Source organism: Phaethon lepturus, unplaced genomic scaffold, assembly GCF_000687285.1.
Source record: "Phaethon lepturus isolate BGI_N335 unplaced genomic scaffold, ASM68728v1 scaffold23362, whole genome shotgun sequence".
Lineage (NCBI taxonomy): Eukaryota > Metazoa > Chordata > Aves > Phaethontiformes > Phaethontidae > Phaethon > Phaethon lepturus.
In genome coordinates this window covers 30,309-47,898 of record NW_010524406.1, presented here as the reverse complement: position 1 = coordinate 47,898, position 17,590 = coordinate 30,309, and the positions used below count along the sequence as shown (strand labels likewise).

General features: G+C 42.5%; 1 protein-coding gene across 1 annotated transcript in view; it reads right to left on the bottom strand.

Moving 5' to 3' along the window:
• Positions 1-17,350, bottom strand: part of LOC104617202 (semaphorin-6A) — a 22,462-nt gene extending 5,112 nt beyond the window's left edge. The window contains exons 1-7 of the mRNA XM_010282450.1: positions 17,211-17,350; positions 14,443-14,560; positions 9,235-9,295; positions 7,681-7,743; positions 6,723-6,824; positions 3,832-3,922; positions 129-248 (exon numbers count right to left, since the gene is read on the bottom strand). Of these exons, the coding sequence (XP_010280752.1) occupies positions 129-248; positions 3,832-3,922; positions 6,723-6,824; positions 7,681-7,743; positions 9,235-9,295; positions 14,443-14,560; positions 17,211-17,310 (655 nt within the window). The 5' untranslated portion in view covers positions 17,311-17,350. The remainder of the gene's footprint in view (positions 1-128; positions 249-3,831; positions 3,923-6,722; positions 6,825-7,680; positions 7,744-9,234; positions 9,296-14,442; positions 14,561-17,210) is intronic.
• Positions 17,351-17,590: the final 240 nt, after the last annotated feature.

Below are 17,590 nucleotides of genomic sequence, written 5' to 3'. Positions count from 1 at the left end.
TAAGAGATGTAATTCAGTTCCTTCTTTCTGCCAGGAAGTGTTGGTGAAATGAAATGACAGAGAGGTCTGTCAGGAATCCAAGACTCTCATCAGAGATGCTGCTTTTTTAGTCTTGTTTATTTATCTACCTTTCAACCACTTTGAGTCATGTTTAACTGTCCGCAGAGTTGGGCTGTCTCCAAGGCTCCGGTATATGACTGCATCTATTGCAAGAAAGTCGGTCACTGTGGCAGAATACAGCTTTCCCTCTGGGGAGGAAGGAAAGAAGAAACAAGAGGAGAGGAGCATTAGAAATAATATAATTGCTTTCTCTCATCAGTCAAATGAGATGGGGCAAATGAAATCATCACAATGTCCTTAGGAACACTGAAGGGAAAAAACATCCAGCTAGGTAAATGGGGCTGAGCACTGAACGAGCAAGCCACCAGTTTTCAAAATGGCAATTTCAGAGGGATGCTGTGAGAGAAGAAACCTTATGGAGTAATTCTCCAGTTTAGGCTAAGTCGTACTGAACTACCCTATCCAGTTTCCCTGCACTTGCCTCTGGCCCAATGCTCATAAATTCTGCCTATGCATGTGAGCAAAATAAATAAGGGGAAGCTGCGACAGAAATGTTAGTTTTAACTGGGAGGGCAAACTACACAGGTCTTAGGGTCTGTCAGCTAATTGACACTTATGCAAATTTCTCCCGTTGAGAGCACTTCTCCTCTGCCAAAGATCACTAGCAAACAATTAAATAGTGTGCAGGGAGCCCAGGCAAAACAGGGATGCAAAGGGATGGAGGAGGATTGCCTATCTATGTTTCTCTTCTGAAATGTGCGTTTCCCGCACAAATTATGCATTCCTCTCTCTTAAGGAACCAGAGGACAAGTGATAAGAAAGCGTCTACAAAATGACACCCCAAGGACAACTGAAAGCTGCAAAACTATCAGGAGGTAAAAGCATGAGCTCCAACAACATTTTAAAATGATTATTTGTTGTCTAATCTGTTTGCAGGTCATGGTAACCGTACAGGGTTGTTTTCATGTGTGAGACAGATCTTGGAACATGATGTCTGGTAGGAGCACAAGCATCGCAGCTTGAGGACAGCAACTTCTGTCTCTGTTGTGTCTACATAAAAATCAGAATGGCCTACATCTCTTTTGACAGAGATTACGTTGGGTGCTGGGCCTCGAAGGCACCAGAACCGAGGACATACCCAGGACAAAGCAGAGAGGCTTCTCTCTTTTCATTACACATACAGACAACGTTTAATTTCAGCTCAAGATTTAAAAATCAAAGTGTTTTCTATTAGCAGGACTGTACTCTTTATTCTGAGCCTCACAATTCCCATCATTATTTGGCTATTTAAAAATGCAATTTTTTTTCTTAGGAAAACCAGAAAAAAAAATTACAAAAAAAGCAAGCAGATACTAAAAACAATTTTAAAATAGAATAAAAAGCTGAATTGTTTAGATACGGATGTCTGAACTCATGTTAATACAATCACACATTTATTTTCTTTCCTGCCAAGTTCCTGAAGACCATGTGACCAATTACAATTTGCACATATCAGCTGTAATAGCTACCAGGCTGCAAGAAGAGCCATATTCATATAAGTGCACCCAACAGACTCAGATGAGCTGGATTAATGCCCTAAACTGCTCTGAAACTGCTTTTCACTGCACTCTGAAAAGTTATCATGGGTATCAATATGTATGGTATATCAAACAATGATTTTCTGGAGCTTAGCAGATTTACAGGCTATAGTCTACAAGAATTTATTTGAACGGTATTAAATTATTTCTGAATCATCATGAAAGAGTACGATCATTTCTATAAATATTCTTTTTATTTTCAAATAATGAGAGGACGTCTTCGGCGACAGAGTGGGAGTCATCTTACCAAACCTCAGCTGCATGCAGGGTAAATGTTTACATTAGGTTGGTCATAAACGCTTTCTTGGCCAGTGTAGTAAGAAAGGCCCTTCCGAAAGGCAATTTAGACTGCCCTAAGGATAGGGGATCTGAGACATGAGGAATAAATCTTTATCTGAAGATGTCTCTCTCTTTCCATGGTTTATGGAGGTTATATATATTATAGGAGGTTATATATATATATATTATAGTAGGTTTTATACCTAAGAATTTCTACTTCATGTTCTTTTGACTGTAATTAAGAAATTACATACTGCCACCATCATTACTACCATTATTTTTGAAACAAAAGGACCCCTTTATTTACACTATAGAGAGTAAAAAAAAATTGCAATCTGCTACAAAATCGCTCCTTTGTAAGGCAGATGATGCCACTTCAAACACAGTAATGCATAATACAGCCCTTTGGCCACAGACTCAGCTCACAGAAGCACAGAATCATTGGAAAAGACCTTTAAGATCATCAAGTCCAGCCAGCAACCCAACACCACCATGCCCACTAAACCATGTCCCCAAGTGCCACACCCACATGTTTTTTGAACACTTCCAGAGATGGCGACTCCACCACCTCCCTGGGCAGCCTGTTCCAATGCTTCACCACTCTCTCAGCAAAGGAATTTTTCCTAATATCCAATCTAAACTTCCCCTGGTGCAACTTGAGGCCATTTCCTCTCGTCCTATCGCTGCTTACTTGGGAGAAGAGACCAACATCCGCCTCACCACAGCCCCTTTCAGGTAGTTGTAGAGAGAGACGAGGTCTCCCCTCAGCCTCCTCTTCTCCAGACCGAACAACCCCAGTTCCCTCAGCCGCTCCTCGTAAGACTTGTGCTCCAGACCCCTCACCAACTACATTGCCCTTCTCTGGACACGCTCCAGCACCTCAACGTCCTCCTTGTAGTGAGGGGCCCAAAACGGAACACAGGATTTGAGGCGTGGCCTCACCAGTGCCGAGTACAGGAGCACGATCATTTCCCCACTCCTGCTGGCCACACTATTCCTGATACAGTTGAGAGTGGCTAGAATACTTGCACACACTTAAATCTTCAGAGCAATAGCTAAAGTATTTCCATGTGAGCACCCAGGCTCTGCTTTCTAGCATCACACCTGCTGAAGAGGATTGACATTATCAGGGGTGAGTTCTGTATCATCTTTACCACCTATTTTACAGACAAATCTAAGAAAAGATCAGCAGGGTTCACACTAAGAGAAGTTCAATAAAGGAACAATTTAATCAGGAATTCATGAAGAGGTGTATAAAAACATTTCTCAGTCAACAGCCCAAGTTTACTCCATGAATAAGCACTCATTTTTTTCTAACTATTGTAGTAGAAATCAGAGTTAACTGTATTCTGCTGCAAACAGCATAAATCATTATTAACCAACAAGCTTCTCTCCTTTGTCTACAACAGCTGGTAATGCCACATTGAGATGTTTTCTGCTTTAAAATAAAATTACCTTCCCTTTCCTTCTAGATCTAGAAAAGGGGAGATCACAGCATGTTCCTTAACTTCCTTTTATTATGAAGGTTAACTTAAGCTTAGTGTTGTTAAAGAATGCATCCTGCCCGCTCATTAAAGTTCACACAAGCCTTGACTTTCCTTGACTTTTGCACAAGCTGTATGCAGCCAGAAATGGTGCCTCACGTTGGTTTGGCATCGTATTATCAAGAATCCAGGAAATACTGAAATATTGAGCCAGGAAACTGAGGCTTCAGGCAATGTTTATGGTAGTGAAGTTAATCCCAGAGGAGCGAAGGCTTCCGTGCTAGTGATTTCCTTATGCCCCCTATTTTTAGTCGTTACTCACTCCCTTTGCCACCTTTCATATTTTGGCATTCTGGACTCAAGAGACACAGTGCTGTGGCAAGCCTGGGCTGCAGGACAGAAAGTAAAAGAGTTTATCTTCATCACTTTACCTGCAAACAATGCAACGTTGGCATGCTTTGCATCATAGGGGCACCTGGCCATTCCACTGAATTCATCCCCCAGGAACTCCAGGGTATCCATCTGAAAAATGAAAGAGACCTCCTCAGGTAGAGAAACAGAACTTCCTACCCCGGATGAGGCTTATGACAGTGTTTCTTCTTTTCTGGCCAGGGAGGAAGGTCCTTTCTCTAACTGTGCTCCTGACTATGAATTAAATACCTGACAAAAATCACGGTGTTAAATAAAATCAGTCTGAAGAAAATGCGTCCAATAAGTCAGGCATTCTTCTGGAGCTAATCACTCTTACCCCGACACATTTTACAAAAGCCTTCAGTCTATATTTTATCTGTACACAAGCTTCCTGTTGAACTGTAGCAGGCTATGTGGTCTGTGGTTCTGGCAAGGATTCAAAATTTATCCTCAACAGTGATCCAACAGAAGCACTCTTATACACAGAAAAGACTGCAAGCCACAGCAGTCAGAAGAAACAACACTAGGACAATTATCTGTGTGTGCATTTTTCTCTCCAAAGTCCGGAGATCCTTCTGCTCTAGTCTCAACAGTGGTGCTCTCTTCCTTGATTTGCATACTCAGAAGGATGCTCTCCAAGTCTTACTGTATCAGTTGAGTCTGTGTCACAGAGAAATCCTCTTACCATCAGGCAAGAATTAATCTGTGCAGGAATTGTAAAATCTGAGGCTTAAGTGTAACTCCTGGGAAATAAATTCACCCTGGGCACCGATAATGATACAAATATACAGATCAACTTTACGTTAAGTTCAAGAGGGTTTAGTGAGCTACAGGAGAAAGGTACATCTCTTACCTCTTCAGGATTCTTATACTACTATATTTTGGGAATAAGAATCTTTCTAGCATATTCAAGTAACTTGAGGAGCTCATACTGTATAAATCACATACAATACAGATTCACAGAGCATGAAAAACAACCCACCCAGCACCATCAACTACTCCAATCAACTTTTAGCTTGTATGTTACAGTACCCAAGTCCTCCAGTGGACGATTTATCTTCATTTGTTTTCTGTCATGTATCCTTCCTGTCAAAATCCACTCTGAAGGGAGTTAGTTGTGTTTACTCAAGGGCTGAAATGCATTTCATGTGATAGTGAGAGGAAACGAGTTACAGTCCTGAGCAACTTGCCCTGCACCAGCCCCATGCCCCCGGCTCATGTACGCTTGCATTGGCAGTGTGGAGGGACGGCCCCATTTTCTGCCTGGCACATCTTTAGTGCTCTTTCTATACAATGCAGAAATACATAGAGGAAAAGCCAGGGCAGGTGTTGGAGAGACCTCCTGCTGACTCCCAGAGGTATCACCATCCAGCCTCCTCTGCTCAGCAGCAGGTGAGGCAGTCTGCGGAGGCCATGCATCACGGGGAATGAAACACCTGCAGTAAGGGTAAGGAGGGCCATTTATATCCTTCACGTCCGCACGTCAAGGAAATGTGCATTTGTATTAAAAAACAGCTTTCTAGCAAGGGGACTGGTTTAGATTTGTTAGCTGCACCAATGGCACCAAGAGCTAAAAAATGACAAACTGTGCTGGAAAACTAAATATAGCACTGAGACCAAGAAGCTTTGTCGCATGCTAGGAGTGGGATGCAAGGAAAGGAAGAAAAGAAGAAATGGCTGTTAACAGAGATGCCACCTGTACCACACAGTTACCATGACGTAGGCTTGTATTTTTATTCAAATTTGATTCTTCGCCCCCAGACTGAAAGAAAAGTCTACGCTGAGCTTCTCTCCTGTGTTTCCTAGACTATAGTCATCACAGTGGCTAAACAAGGCAAAGCAGCATTGCAGAAAATGCACAGAACAGCAGCAGTCACAAGCGAATACCACTAAGGAAGTAGTTTTCCTGGATGTTAATGTCTTTATTCTGTTTTTTACAGTAACTCTGAACCCAATGAAATGAATGAGAACTGTGCTGTGACTTTATTGGGAGCAGCATTAGCAAAGCTGAATTCTCTTTTTCCTGAAGAAGGATGAGAAATGACCTGTGGGACATAGCAGTGCCCAGAAAAGCAGAGGCTGGATATCAAGGGCCTGAGTGAATTTATTTTAAAGCTACTCCAGAGACATCCACTGTTGGGGGTTATATCAGATTGTACTGGTGCAAGCCTGAGAAAATGGGAAATATTTGAATAATGAGCCCTGTTAAAATGCAGATGATGGGGACACCCTGTGTCAAAGGAAGAAACTGGGGTCAAGGAATTAATGTAAAGTATCCATGGATCAGCACTGTTTTCTGCACTGCTCTAGATAATGTTTTGGCTTTGCACATCCCCAGATAGTGAGGAATACATCACCCTCCTGCTGTACCTCCCCCTGTGGAGATCTGCTGTCAATCACTTTTACAGCACACAAAGCCATAGGATCTCCAGACCTTCCATATCTGCTGCGTCCCAGCACTAATATTCTCAGGTTTTGCTGTGCTAAGCCCTCAAGTGCCTTGGGAACTGGCTTTGAGATCGAGAACAGTACAACAGAGACATTTAAAACATGGTACCCTGGAGGTAACCCTCAGCATCAGTCTATGACGTCAGTGCCAAGCTGAGGAACTTTCTGCAGAGTGACCACATGCCCAAGCAGGGATCTGAAGGACTCTGGCCCTTTGGAGGGCAACGCAAAGTGGCAATAAACTCTGACGTGCAGGAGTTGCAAAGAAGGAGGTAATCAATCTGCGCAATCCTGAGAAAGTAAATTACCATTGAGCTCTGTAGCATTGAAACGAGTCAGGATAAATGCAACAGAGTTAAACGATGTGCTGTTGAATGACAACCTCATGCTGTTGCCAGCATAGTCACAATAAATCCAACAGAAAGACAAGGCATAAATGAAATCCCACAAACAGATCACATACCTTGTAGTTCCTGCAAGAAGGGTTGAATGCATTTGTTCCACAGATAAACAACGTATCCTCATTTCTTTTTAGGAGAACCTTAATAAAATTATGACATTCATCCTGAAGAAAAATAATAAAAAGTATTTCAGCTACTGCATTTTGGGTGTCTGGTTTTATTTTTATGCCATGATATTTCATTGTCAGGTCTAAAATGAAATTGGCCGGTAGCCACTGTGATATTCTGGGCTTTATTTCAACTATGCTTAACTGACAATGAGTAAGATGCAATTGATTTATATTCTAGTGGCTTAAAAATGATTACAAAGAACAAAGATATGACATTCATATTACAGCTCAGATTTTGCTGTTGTTCACATAGGTGAATTTTGTTTGAATGCTATTGCTTTCCTCAAGAATGAAAAATCTGATCTTCTCATCTATGTTGCTGTAAAGACAGTAGCATCACCAACGCAATGCATTGGCATTAAGCATCTGTAACTAGAAAGGGAAGCAGGTGTAAAGACTCAAAGAGTCTGCATCTAATTCTAATACCACTCGTGCTAGTCTTAAGTTACAGTAGGGTAAAATCGGTGTGAGAAACACTCCTTGTACAGCTGTACACATTCATGCTTTCTGATGCTTTACACAAACTTCTCAGTGAATTCCTGCAGGAAGATGGACAGCAGCATTTAGCTTTTGAGGCAATGGTAAGCAAAATCAGTACGCTAAGCATTATGTCCAAAATCCCCAGCGCTTTAAGTATTTCAGAATATTGCTGTGGCTCCTGTCGTAATGTTTTATCACATTAAAATGAAACTATTTTTGCAAATTAAAGCCTTCAGTAAGTTGATGGAAAAAGCAATTACTGGCAAGAAATGAACGGCATGATCCATTCCACATCACAGACAGCAGCCTGAGATAATAGTGAAGCAACTAAACTAAAGTGGCAGATGTAGAACAAAAGAAAATTGCTTACCTTATGTTTTCCCTTCATTCTGCATGTGTCTACATCAGCTTGTCTAGATTTCCATGTCAATTTCTGCAAGGATCAAGAAAGAAATCAATTAGAGCCCAGAGGTTGCTGCATTTGATTTCAGAAGTCCCTTAGGGGAGACTAGCTGTTGAACATATATTTATTGAAAGCTTTCTGCACCCTTTCTCCATGATTAATTCACCACAACAATGAAGGATCAGTGACGTGGAGCACTCACTTAATTTTGTGTTGCCATCTATTCATTAGACTAGAAACCTATCCCATTTTTTTTAAACCCTAAACCAATGGAATTCAGCAATAAGCCAACTTTCAAAAACATGTGCACTTTTCTTAAAATTAGTAGATGCTCTCTTCTTTTAATTTGATATTGTTCTGCAAATCAGAATAAACACTTAGGGACTACAAACCCTAACTGGATTCTAAATGAAATATGTATTCTGGAAGAAGACATTTTAGATTAGCAAAGAAATCAAAGTCAGGTAATTCTTATCACTTCAAGTCAGCCAGCAGGCTGAGAGAGCCCTCCACCTGTCGAGACACTGCTGACTTTATCTGCTAATATTCTTCCTCCAGAACATTTACAGGTAAATCCCAGCCTGGACTTTTTTGCAGTGATTTCAGGAGTGGTCAAATGCGGTAGGCTGATTAATTAAAATAAAACTTTATTTTAAAACATATGGCCTAAGATAGTACCACCCTAGACACTATAGCCACGACCATCCTCACAGTGTTTCCCATCACTAAACTGAGGCACTGTGCATTCATGAAGGGCCCCAAGCTGAAAGAGTGACCATAAATATTTATTTCCATTGCAAGCCTGTGCCCTCATCTTTTGACGAGTAATTGGCCCTAAGCTCATCTTCAGCATAGTTATAATGAAACACTCTGCACTCCTACAGTGGAATTCATCCAATGCCCAAATTTGTACGATTTTCTGATGGACCAAGGCTGTGTTTGGCACATACTATACAATGTGGATGCAATGCAAAGGAGCTGAAGGGAGATTATTTCTAGTATGTCTATATTAACATACAGTATGGTAATGCAGACAAAGCTCTTTGTAGTTTGAATGTAACTTCCCATAGAGATAATGTGAATACATCTATAAAGTGATGTTATAATAAGATTTTATTTAGTGAGTACTTGCATGAGTGAATAAAATCTGTGTGCATGAAAATACGTAAATAGCACTTGCTTTTTATGATGAAAGTTTCAGTATACTTAATTGGATAGTATAGCTGTTACAGAAAAGTGCTGAATATAAATGAATAGATGTTTGACAGATGTTCCATCAGGGACCTCACTGTATTTCAGTATGGATTGCTTATCAGCCCAGCTAAATCACTTATCAGAAATTCACAGAGGACATGATTTTTATTCTAGCTTTCCCCAAGTATCATTAGCAATGCCATCTTACTTGCTTATTACAGTTTTTACAGCAGTGCTGGCAAGTTGTTTGAAACAATGTCATCTTTCTATTTATTTGAAGCTTGTTCTAGTGTCTTTGGTTTCTGGATGATGATAAAAGCTACTTACCTTGCTAAAATAAATTTCTTCTGTGTGTGAGGTGTCCATATCAACAGTATAAATATGGTCCCTGTAAACAAAGGGAAATGAATGCAAAGTCAAACAGAGTAGTCAGACAGTTCATTTTCTAAGAGAGCTATCTATCACAAGATAATCCGTAATCCATTCAAAAAAAGACCACAGGTCTTACCAGGGAACAGTACGGACAGCATTGCCCGTTTCCCCAGAAAAGCACTTTCATATATAAACTATCTTCCCTCCCATTAAGAAAAAAAGAAAAATGCTACGAAACTTCAAAGCAAGATTCTTTCCCAAAAGCAATTATTTGAACAAATGAGATTTTGGAAAGGAGATGAGCCTCATATTGTTTCTGCTCTATAGGTTCTACAGCAGACGCCACGATCTAGTATGCAGATGTTTTTGCATATCCTGAAGTCAGCTTCAATAGTTCTTAGGCAGCCTTTGGCAGATTCCTGGGCTAGCGGTCACTGTGCCACATTTAGCCATTCAGGGTTAAAAAGAGGTTAATGCTTCTTTCTTTTTCAATTTTTTTTTTTAAATTATGCATCTAACCTCAGCTGTGATAATTTGATTGACAATATGGTAGGCAAAAGGCTGACAGCTGCAAAACTATTCCCAGAAATCATTCTTTTCTTCACACACTGGTGGCCAAACTAAACTGTAAAATACTCCTTTGAAAAAAGTTCACATTTCTTGCTTGCATTTACTTTCCTGTTTTCCTCAGAACCTGTCCCTCTCTACAATTAGCTGCCAATCTCTCCTTGGAAAGAGGAAACAGACTCAGCTACTCAGGTAGAGAGGTATTTTTAAACATTCTCCTCTGTGTAAGCTGAGAACAAGGACATCCCTGTACAGAACCCAAAATTTGGGAAAAAAACCCCAAACACCAACCCACAACGCTGTAGTAACCTCCACATCAAATTGGGACTGACCATCTCATTTTTCCTTGAAATAACATTGGCTTTTTTCAAAATGCAGGAAGCTGTGCAGCTGGAGCATGATCCACAGCATTGGAGGGGTCTGCTGAAAGTAGGATACAGACTGTTTCCATTTTAGAAATCCCTGCTCTCAAGGTTAGTTTCATTTTATTGGTTTTGGGGAAACAGTGCCAGTCTCTTAAATAAAGCGAACACAAAACACTGTTATAAGAGGAATAAGCAACACTTCTCTCGCATGGAGAAGAGAGGCAGCACTGTTGCGGGGAACCGGCTTTAAAAAATCTACTGTCTGCTATGGCGCTTGAGGCTGTTTGCTTTGTAAGATGCCAAACTGAGGAGTTGTGGGTTTTCTTCTCCTCCAGACTGTAAAACCAGAGCTGTCATTTACTTCCAAGATTGCTTTTAATGCCTCAGTTTATTATTCGCCTGACTCTGCTGGCAGAGCAGTGGTCAGGGCTGCTGCTGGACTAAAGTTACCCAGCAGTGTGATACCAGATTCATAGATTACTGCATGGTTCCCTTTTTATGAACTCCCTGTCGCTGTCACTCCTACTATATAAAAGCAGGAACAAAATCTCTTGAATTGCAAATTAGGGGTGGCTAGAGCTCTAAAAACCTTCTTCCAGCATAGCTCTTGATTTTAATCATCAGTCTTGCTCTCCAGTGGTTATGATTTTTTCTTTTCATACAAGACAATTAGAAAATGCAGTGGCGGTATTCAGAATGAGGCTTAAGTTATTTAGTTCCACTCTCAATAAAACAGCTTTCAGGGGACTTGCTTTCTGGTTCAAGAAACAGTTCAAAGAAAACTCAGATGCTAAGTTATGGGATCATCTGAAAGAGGGTTAGTATCAGGCAAATTACATGTAATTTTCTCATGCCGTACATGAAACGAAGTTGCTTACAGTGTCAGCGGAGAGCGAAAGAGCTGTCAAACTCACGGGAGGGCTCTCCAACCACAGACAATGCGGGATTGTCCTTGCCCTCCTTTTCCCACCGCTGCCCGACTCCTACTACCTACTAGCTGTGGTATGTGTACAGCTCGCTGCTAATTAAGTTATTCTAACACAAATTGACTTAATCCTAGAGCTTCCGTTTTTCCCACCTCCAGTCAGCAGAACCCAGTTTTGTTGCCATGGCATAATCTGGTGGAGGAAGGGAATTTAAATAATGCCACCGGCTGTGCGTGACCCTCGGCCACTCGGTGCTTCGTCTGGAAACGTGTAGCGGAGAACGAGCAGGGAGCCATCCCGATGCTCCGTGGGCTCAGTAAACCGTTTTGTACATACACATGACGGGTGACAGATAATGTGAACAAAAGCTGCCACCGCGCAAGACAATGGGAGGAGGAGACATGGCAAACTTAGAAAAGGGCGTGTGTGCGCGGGTGCGGGCGAGTGTGAGAGAGACAGCGAGGGAGTAGTACCCTTCCCACGAGAAAAAAGAGAACAGAGCTGGTCCCTTGCAGACTGCAAGCCAGATATTCGGCCAGCACGGCTTCATGGGCTTCGGCCGAGTTATTCTAATTTATACTGGCTGGATACCTCTTCCTGGTAATATGAAATAAAGCCTTTCCGAAGCAACACAAAATTTTATTTGGTAATAGCCAACACAGGAGTCGCATGTCCCGTATGACAAAATAAGCAACCCACAGACAGAAATTTTGTTCTATGCCAGTGGCTCAGTAATGAAGTGTTATCAGTTCTCAAATCTGAGTTAGTCCTCTCCAGTGCAAGGAAACTGTCTGCAAAGTAAACTCTGGATTTTCTAAAACAAGCAAACAAAAATCCCAACCCAAAGCAAACAACCCCAAAACAAAAACTCTCAATGTTTAATCATTTGTTTTGATGGTTTTCCAGATAATTGGGTACAAACATAAACTTAGCATTGCTGTATTTCAATGTCTAAAAAAACCAGCATGAAAGCAACATCTGATAAGGCAGCTAAGGGTTTTATGTTAGCTACAGTTTTCAATGCAACTTGCTACAAAACTCTTTGAGAAACACCTTTGATTGTGTACGCCTTTCTTCAGTCTCTAGATTTACTACTACCTCTAGAGGAGATGGGGTATTGCAGTTATAAACTTTCATTCACACTAGTTGTCAAAGGATGACTCATTTTCTGAAATTTATTGCTTAAAGATAAAAATGACCTTTGAATTTTAACTTGTATCACATAGGCTTCTCAGCCCAGCAGGGATTTTATTCAGTAACATGTGGAGGGGGAAAACAATATGTCAAAGAGTTTTTGAGTTACCACAGGAAAAAAGTGTAAGAAGATTTTCTGGGCTTGTGTAAGTACCAAACAGACGAGGTCTTTATTCTTTTTTGTAGGTCACTAGACCCTAGGAGTATATAAGCACTCTCCTTGTGGTAAACTGTTTTATACAAATAAATAGCCACATAACATGAGAATGCATATTCCCATGCCAGTATGCATACTACCCCCCAAATATCAGCACTCTTTATATAACTGTGCACACAGTGGTCTCATAACCCAAAATGTGTCGCAGGGTTTTCCTGCTGTAATACCGGTTGCTTGGGCACTGTGACAGTCTAATTGCGTCAATCTCAGTCTGGGAACAAACTATGAACACAGCAGAGCAAAAGCCACAAAGCGGATTTACCACCTTCTGCCTGCAAATGATTTCCTAATTTAAAGGAAAACAAATAAGGAAAGCAAAGGGAACTCAGCCATGAAAAGGAGGAAATCCTGTCACCACCTTTCAAACCCCTTCAGCCTGCTCCCCCGCCCCGCTCATTATCGCGCTAAATGCAGCAAAAATGCGGAGCCCCGAGCTCAGGCAAAGCCCTTGCCGTGGGGCTGCCCGCTCTCCGTGCCCTACAGCCAGTGCCACCGCAGCTCCCCGCGCAAGGATGCCAGCTCTTTGCCAGCACTTGACGCACGGGCTCGGGACGAGCCAGAGCCCGGAGCTCTGCCGCCCGGGTCCCGTGCGAACTGGGGTGTGCGAGAAGCCCAAAGAAGTTGCGCGTAGCTGGTAAGGCTGCAATGCCTGGGTAGGTCAACGGGTGGAAGTGTGGTCTTCCGGCAGGCAGGGCCACGACCGTGTCAAAATGGCACTCGGTCACCCAATCGCTTGGTGCCGAGTGGGGATGAACAGGCAGATCTCCGCCACAAAACACATCCGACCACCCAGAAGACGGGGAGTGGCTGTTTGAGAAGGAAGCCAGGCAGCTCCCAGAGGCTGCCAAGGGCTTTCAGGACAGGGCTGGTGGCAAGAGGCTGCCTGTTCACCAGCTGTTCCTCCTCACCTCCTGGCCATCCCACCCACCACTTCTCCCATCTGCAGCAACAGCCTGGCTCCCTGTGGCATACACAGGCGGGCGTGTGTTTCTCTGACGGAGGAGAAGGACCAGAAAACTGGTGGGAAGCAAGCTGCTACCAGAGAGGCAGCTTGCGGGGAGGTCCCAAACCGGATCTGGGTCCAAGAGCTCCTAAGATGGACTACCCACCCTTGCTAATCTGGACTCTTCTTGCGGTTGCCCTGCGTCCATCAGACAACTCCCACCCTAAGACTGTCAATCTCCTTCGCTCACAACAGGCAGGGAGAGGAAGTGTTAAAGTTTGATCTGTGCCAGGTTGGCAGCTGTCTAAAATCGGTGTTGCTCCAAGGAAGCTGATGGTGCCATGCTGAGCTATGCAAACTGAATGGGTGGCTCTATACGCAATTTTTATAAAAAGGCGTGTGCTTGTATCTGCACAGTATAGCTCTCCAAAAAAATCCATACACGAAATTCAGTTAACTATGCTGAGTACATTGAAAGAATGGCAGCAAACATGTTTGCTCTTTTTTGTCTTAAGATATTAAAAACATGCCTAAAACAGCAACATTGCAGTTTAATAACTCTTACACAAACATGCATTTGTACATCAGCAGAATTATTCTCTAAAATATGTCATTAATGATGTGCAGAAACAAAACTACAGAATGAGGATGGAGTCTCTCCTCCATGGGGCTGAACAATTTCTCTGGCAATTTCCCTTTTGCTGGACTCCAAGGAAAGCAGAGGTGTGTAGTCCTGAAAAGACCGTCTCAGCACCTTGCAAAACTCAACCTTAGTTGACTGACCAACAAGGTTTCCAGTATGTCTTACTAAAGGGCTGCAAAGCTCTCTCCGAGTGTGAGAAAATCCTAAAAATAACGTGTCTGTCAGAGGAGAACTCAGAATATTCCTCGTCTTCTCCTTCCTTCTCTGAAAGCAGCAAAGGAGGAGTGGCCAAGCAGGGGACTACTGACCTAGCAGCAACGTAGAGGGTCCTGTTCATGACCATGACCAGCTGGATATCCAGTCGGTGCCTCTGCGTGGTGTTCCGCCCTGGTTTGTGACCCACAAACACCGGATACTGTCTTGTATCTGCAGGAAGGGAAAAAAACCAGGGTCAAAAGAGAATCACAAACTGAAACCATGCTAACACGGAGCACTATGTGGCCCAGCTATGGCCAAAACTTGTGGGTTCTATTCTGCCCTGGCACCACAGCCTGGGGTTGGAAGGCATAAGCACAGAGGGCTGGAGAGTTCTTCAAGGTTACAGTCTTTGCAGCTGCGAAGGAGAAAGTCATCACCTTTGTAGAAGACAAAAATTCCCATTTTTTTCAGAGCGTAAAACTCTTCTGGAGCTCTTGGCACATAGGTACATGGCACTTTCTCACAGTTTTTCTTTCACTGCTTGCAGAGCTTAAATGCTTACTCCTGGCTGCCAAAGTGTGTCTAGTAGGACAAAACTGTTTCACAGTGGTCCATCTATCACCACAATGACTGGACTGGTAGTGGTTAAAGCAAAAGATTTGTCTCTCCTTGGTTCAAATTGCCAGCTCCCTGGGTTTCCTACAGGATTGGACTGCCATCGTAAAACAGCTGTGGGGATTTCTGAGAAACAGTGGGAAACCACCACTTGAACTTTATAAAATGAAAGTCACTGCATATTATTTTGGCAACCAGTCTGATACTCCAGTTCTTCTGGCAATTGGACAACAATACTGACTGGAAGCCCTGTACTGAGCTGCTATCAACAAGCCAGCTTTCCCCCTCACTCTACCAGTCAGCAAGAGCATTTATTCACTCTATTCCCATGATTTTTTTAGTGAGACCTCAGCATACATGGGGTATGCTGCTGCTCCCCAGCTGATCTGTGTGTACAACCTATAACAACAGTGAACACTTCTGACCAAGGGCCACCTTGCTGTTACACTTCATATGTATACTTGATCATGACATCTAGATGCATGAACTCGGGAGCTAGTTAAGTAAACAAAATGACAGAAGACAGTATGATGCTCATACTGATGAGCATCACCATCAATGCAGAACTGCTGCATGTGCATGTTATACAGACCTGACTAGCATCTAGCTATGCCTGAGCCTTTTCCTCATCAATATGCTTTCCCAGAAACCTGGAGCTGTTTGAGGGAGTCTGTTTTTTCAGAAACGCAGTTACTGCTGTGTGTTTTCAGTTATTGCCCTCTAAAAGTATCTTCCCCGTTAAGCTTGGTCAAAGTATTGATTCACACCATGGCTTGAGCAAAGAAGTGACAGTGCCATGTGTCAGAAAGCCTGGTGATAAAACTGTATAGAAACAGGAACTTCCCTGCAAATCAGATGCTGAGAACACCTGGAGAAACAAATTAAGATAGCCCAGGTAGGATTTATGTTCAGAAGTGTAACCCTTCTGACCAGGTCCTACATGCAACATGCCAAGTTTAACTGTCAAGCTGTTCTCTGCTCAGTACTGTTTCCTCTGTAGCTCACAGATTTAGTGCAAGCTGGGGGCTTGTACATTCACCTGCATTTCAGCATGCCATGCTGCAGAGGAAAAAGTTACCCCATATTCTATTTCTCCAAAAGGATACAGACTGACCATTTCTGCATTAGTGAGGTCGATTAACATCACCCTTCTGGAGGATGAAAATGTTGGTGCAGAAGACCTAGTGTTCACATCGGACATGTTTCAGCAGGGTTTGCTTCAGAGCAGTTCTTCCTTGTTCTTGTATCCCAGATGCCTATTAGCATTTGGAGCACATCAAGCGCGTCCCTGCAGTCTTTCAGCTTGGTCTTACCCAAGACAGACAAGTTTATGGGTTCCAAGGCCATCCCAAAGCACAGTAAGCAAGGAAAATCAAGAGATCCACTTCAAATTCCTGACCCAAAGTAGGCTTAAACATAAGCCTATTCATGGCTGACTTGCTGCTCCTTAGCATACTTTTACAGACCCAAGTGCTAAAGACTTCCTTTTACACATATGAACCTTTGGGACTTCAGAAGACTTTTCTTTGCAGTAATCCTAACTGAGTTGAGGTAAAAGTGAAAGAATCAGTTATACGAAGCCTGACTTGTATGGCGAAATGCACAGAAAGCTCTTCACCTGTTTAGCCAGCAAATCTCAATACTGACTTGCAGCTGTCTGTGTTACCCTAGATTTTGGAGAGTTTGCCAATTACTACTGTTAAGAAAGAAGAGAGATTCTGTTACAAAAGAATCTTTGTCCTGATTTGGTTTTTAGCTGCATTTCCAGCTTAGCAAAAACTGCCTAATGCTAAAGCGGTATCCATCAGAGCTTAAAGAAATAAGCTCAATTATTAGTATTAGATCGACAAATTACATTTTCAGAGCTCAGTTACTTCAGTGTGTTATGCTTGACTCTGATGTGCTTCCCTGATTATCCAAAACTATGTTTTCACAAGTCAGGTGAAGGACACTTTGATTATGGGGTGGGGGAGAAGGCTTCCTTCCTTTGCTGCTGGATAGAGAAGGATATTTGGCTACTGAAGTGTCTCTGTTCAAGGAGAAAGGCTATGGTTCTGGAAGAGCAAGCAGTTTACCACCCAGTAGTCATAAGTCAACATGAAAAAGTCATATTCCTATATTAGTATCTGAGAACATAAACTGGTTGATCTTGGAGACATCAAGAAAAACAATTCTATTCATTGCAACTATAAAAAAACACTGTTGATTTGAAGTCCTCTGATCAGTATTAAGCAAATGAAGTCTCCTGGCCTCTTATACTTACAGTTGCCATGCGAAATACTGATTGGCTCGGAATCTTCTGGGAAACCAGCCCCAGCAAAGTGTAGCAGTGTGAAATATAGCAGCAAGGCTTCTGACCTCATAGTAGTTCAGCTGGGAGGCTTCACTTCTTCACTTCACCCTGTGGAAGACAAACAAGTCTTAAGTGCCTTCTGTTGATTCAGTTTCAACCACTGCATGCAGAAAGCTAAAAAGTGTCAATGGAAAGAGAGGAAGCTTTCCTTCTCCTCAAGCTGCTCACCATATCTGAGGAGGTATGCCATGTTTCTAAGCAGAAGCTTCCCTACCAGGCCAGTTTCCCTTTAGTCTGTACCTCAGCAGTGCCACAACTTGCTTGAGGATAGACTGAAGTATCTCTGAGTT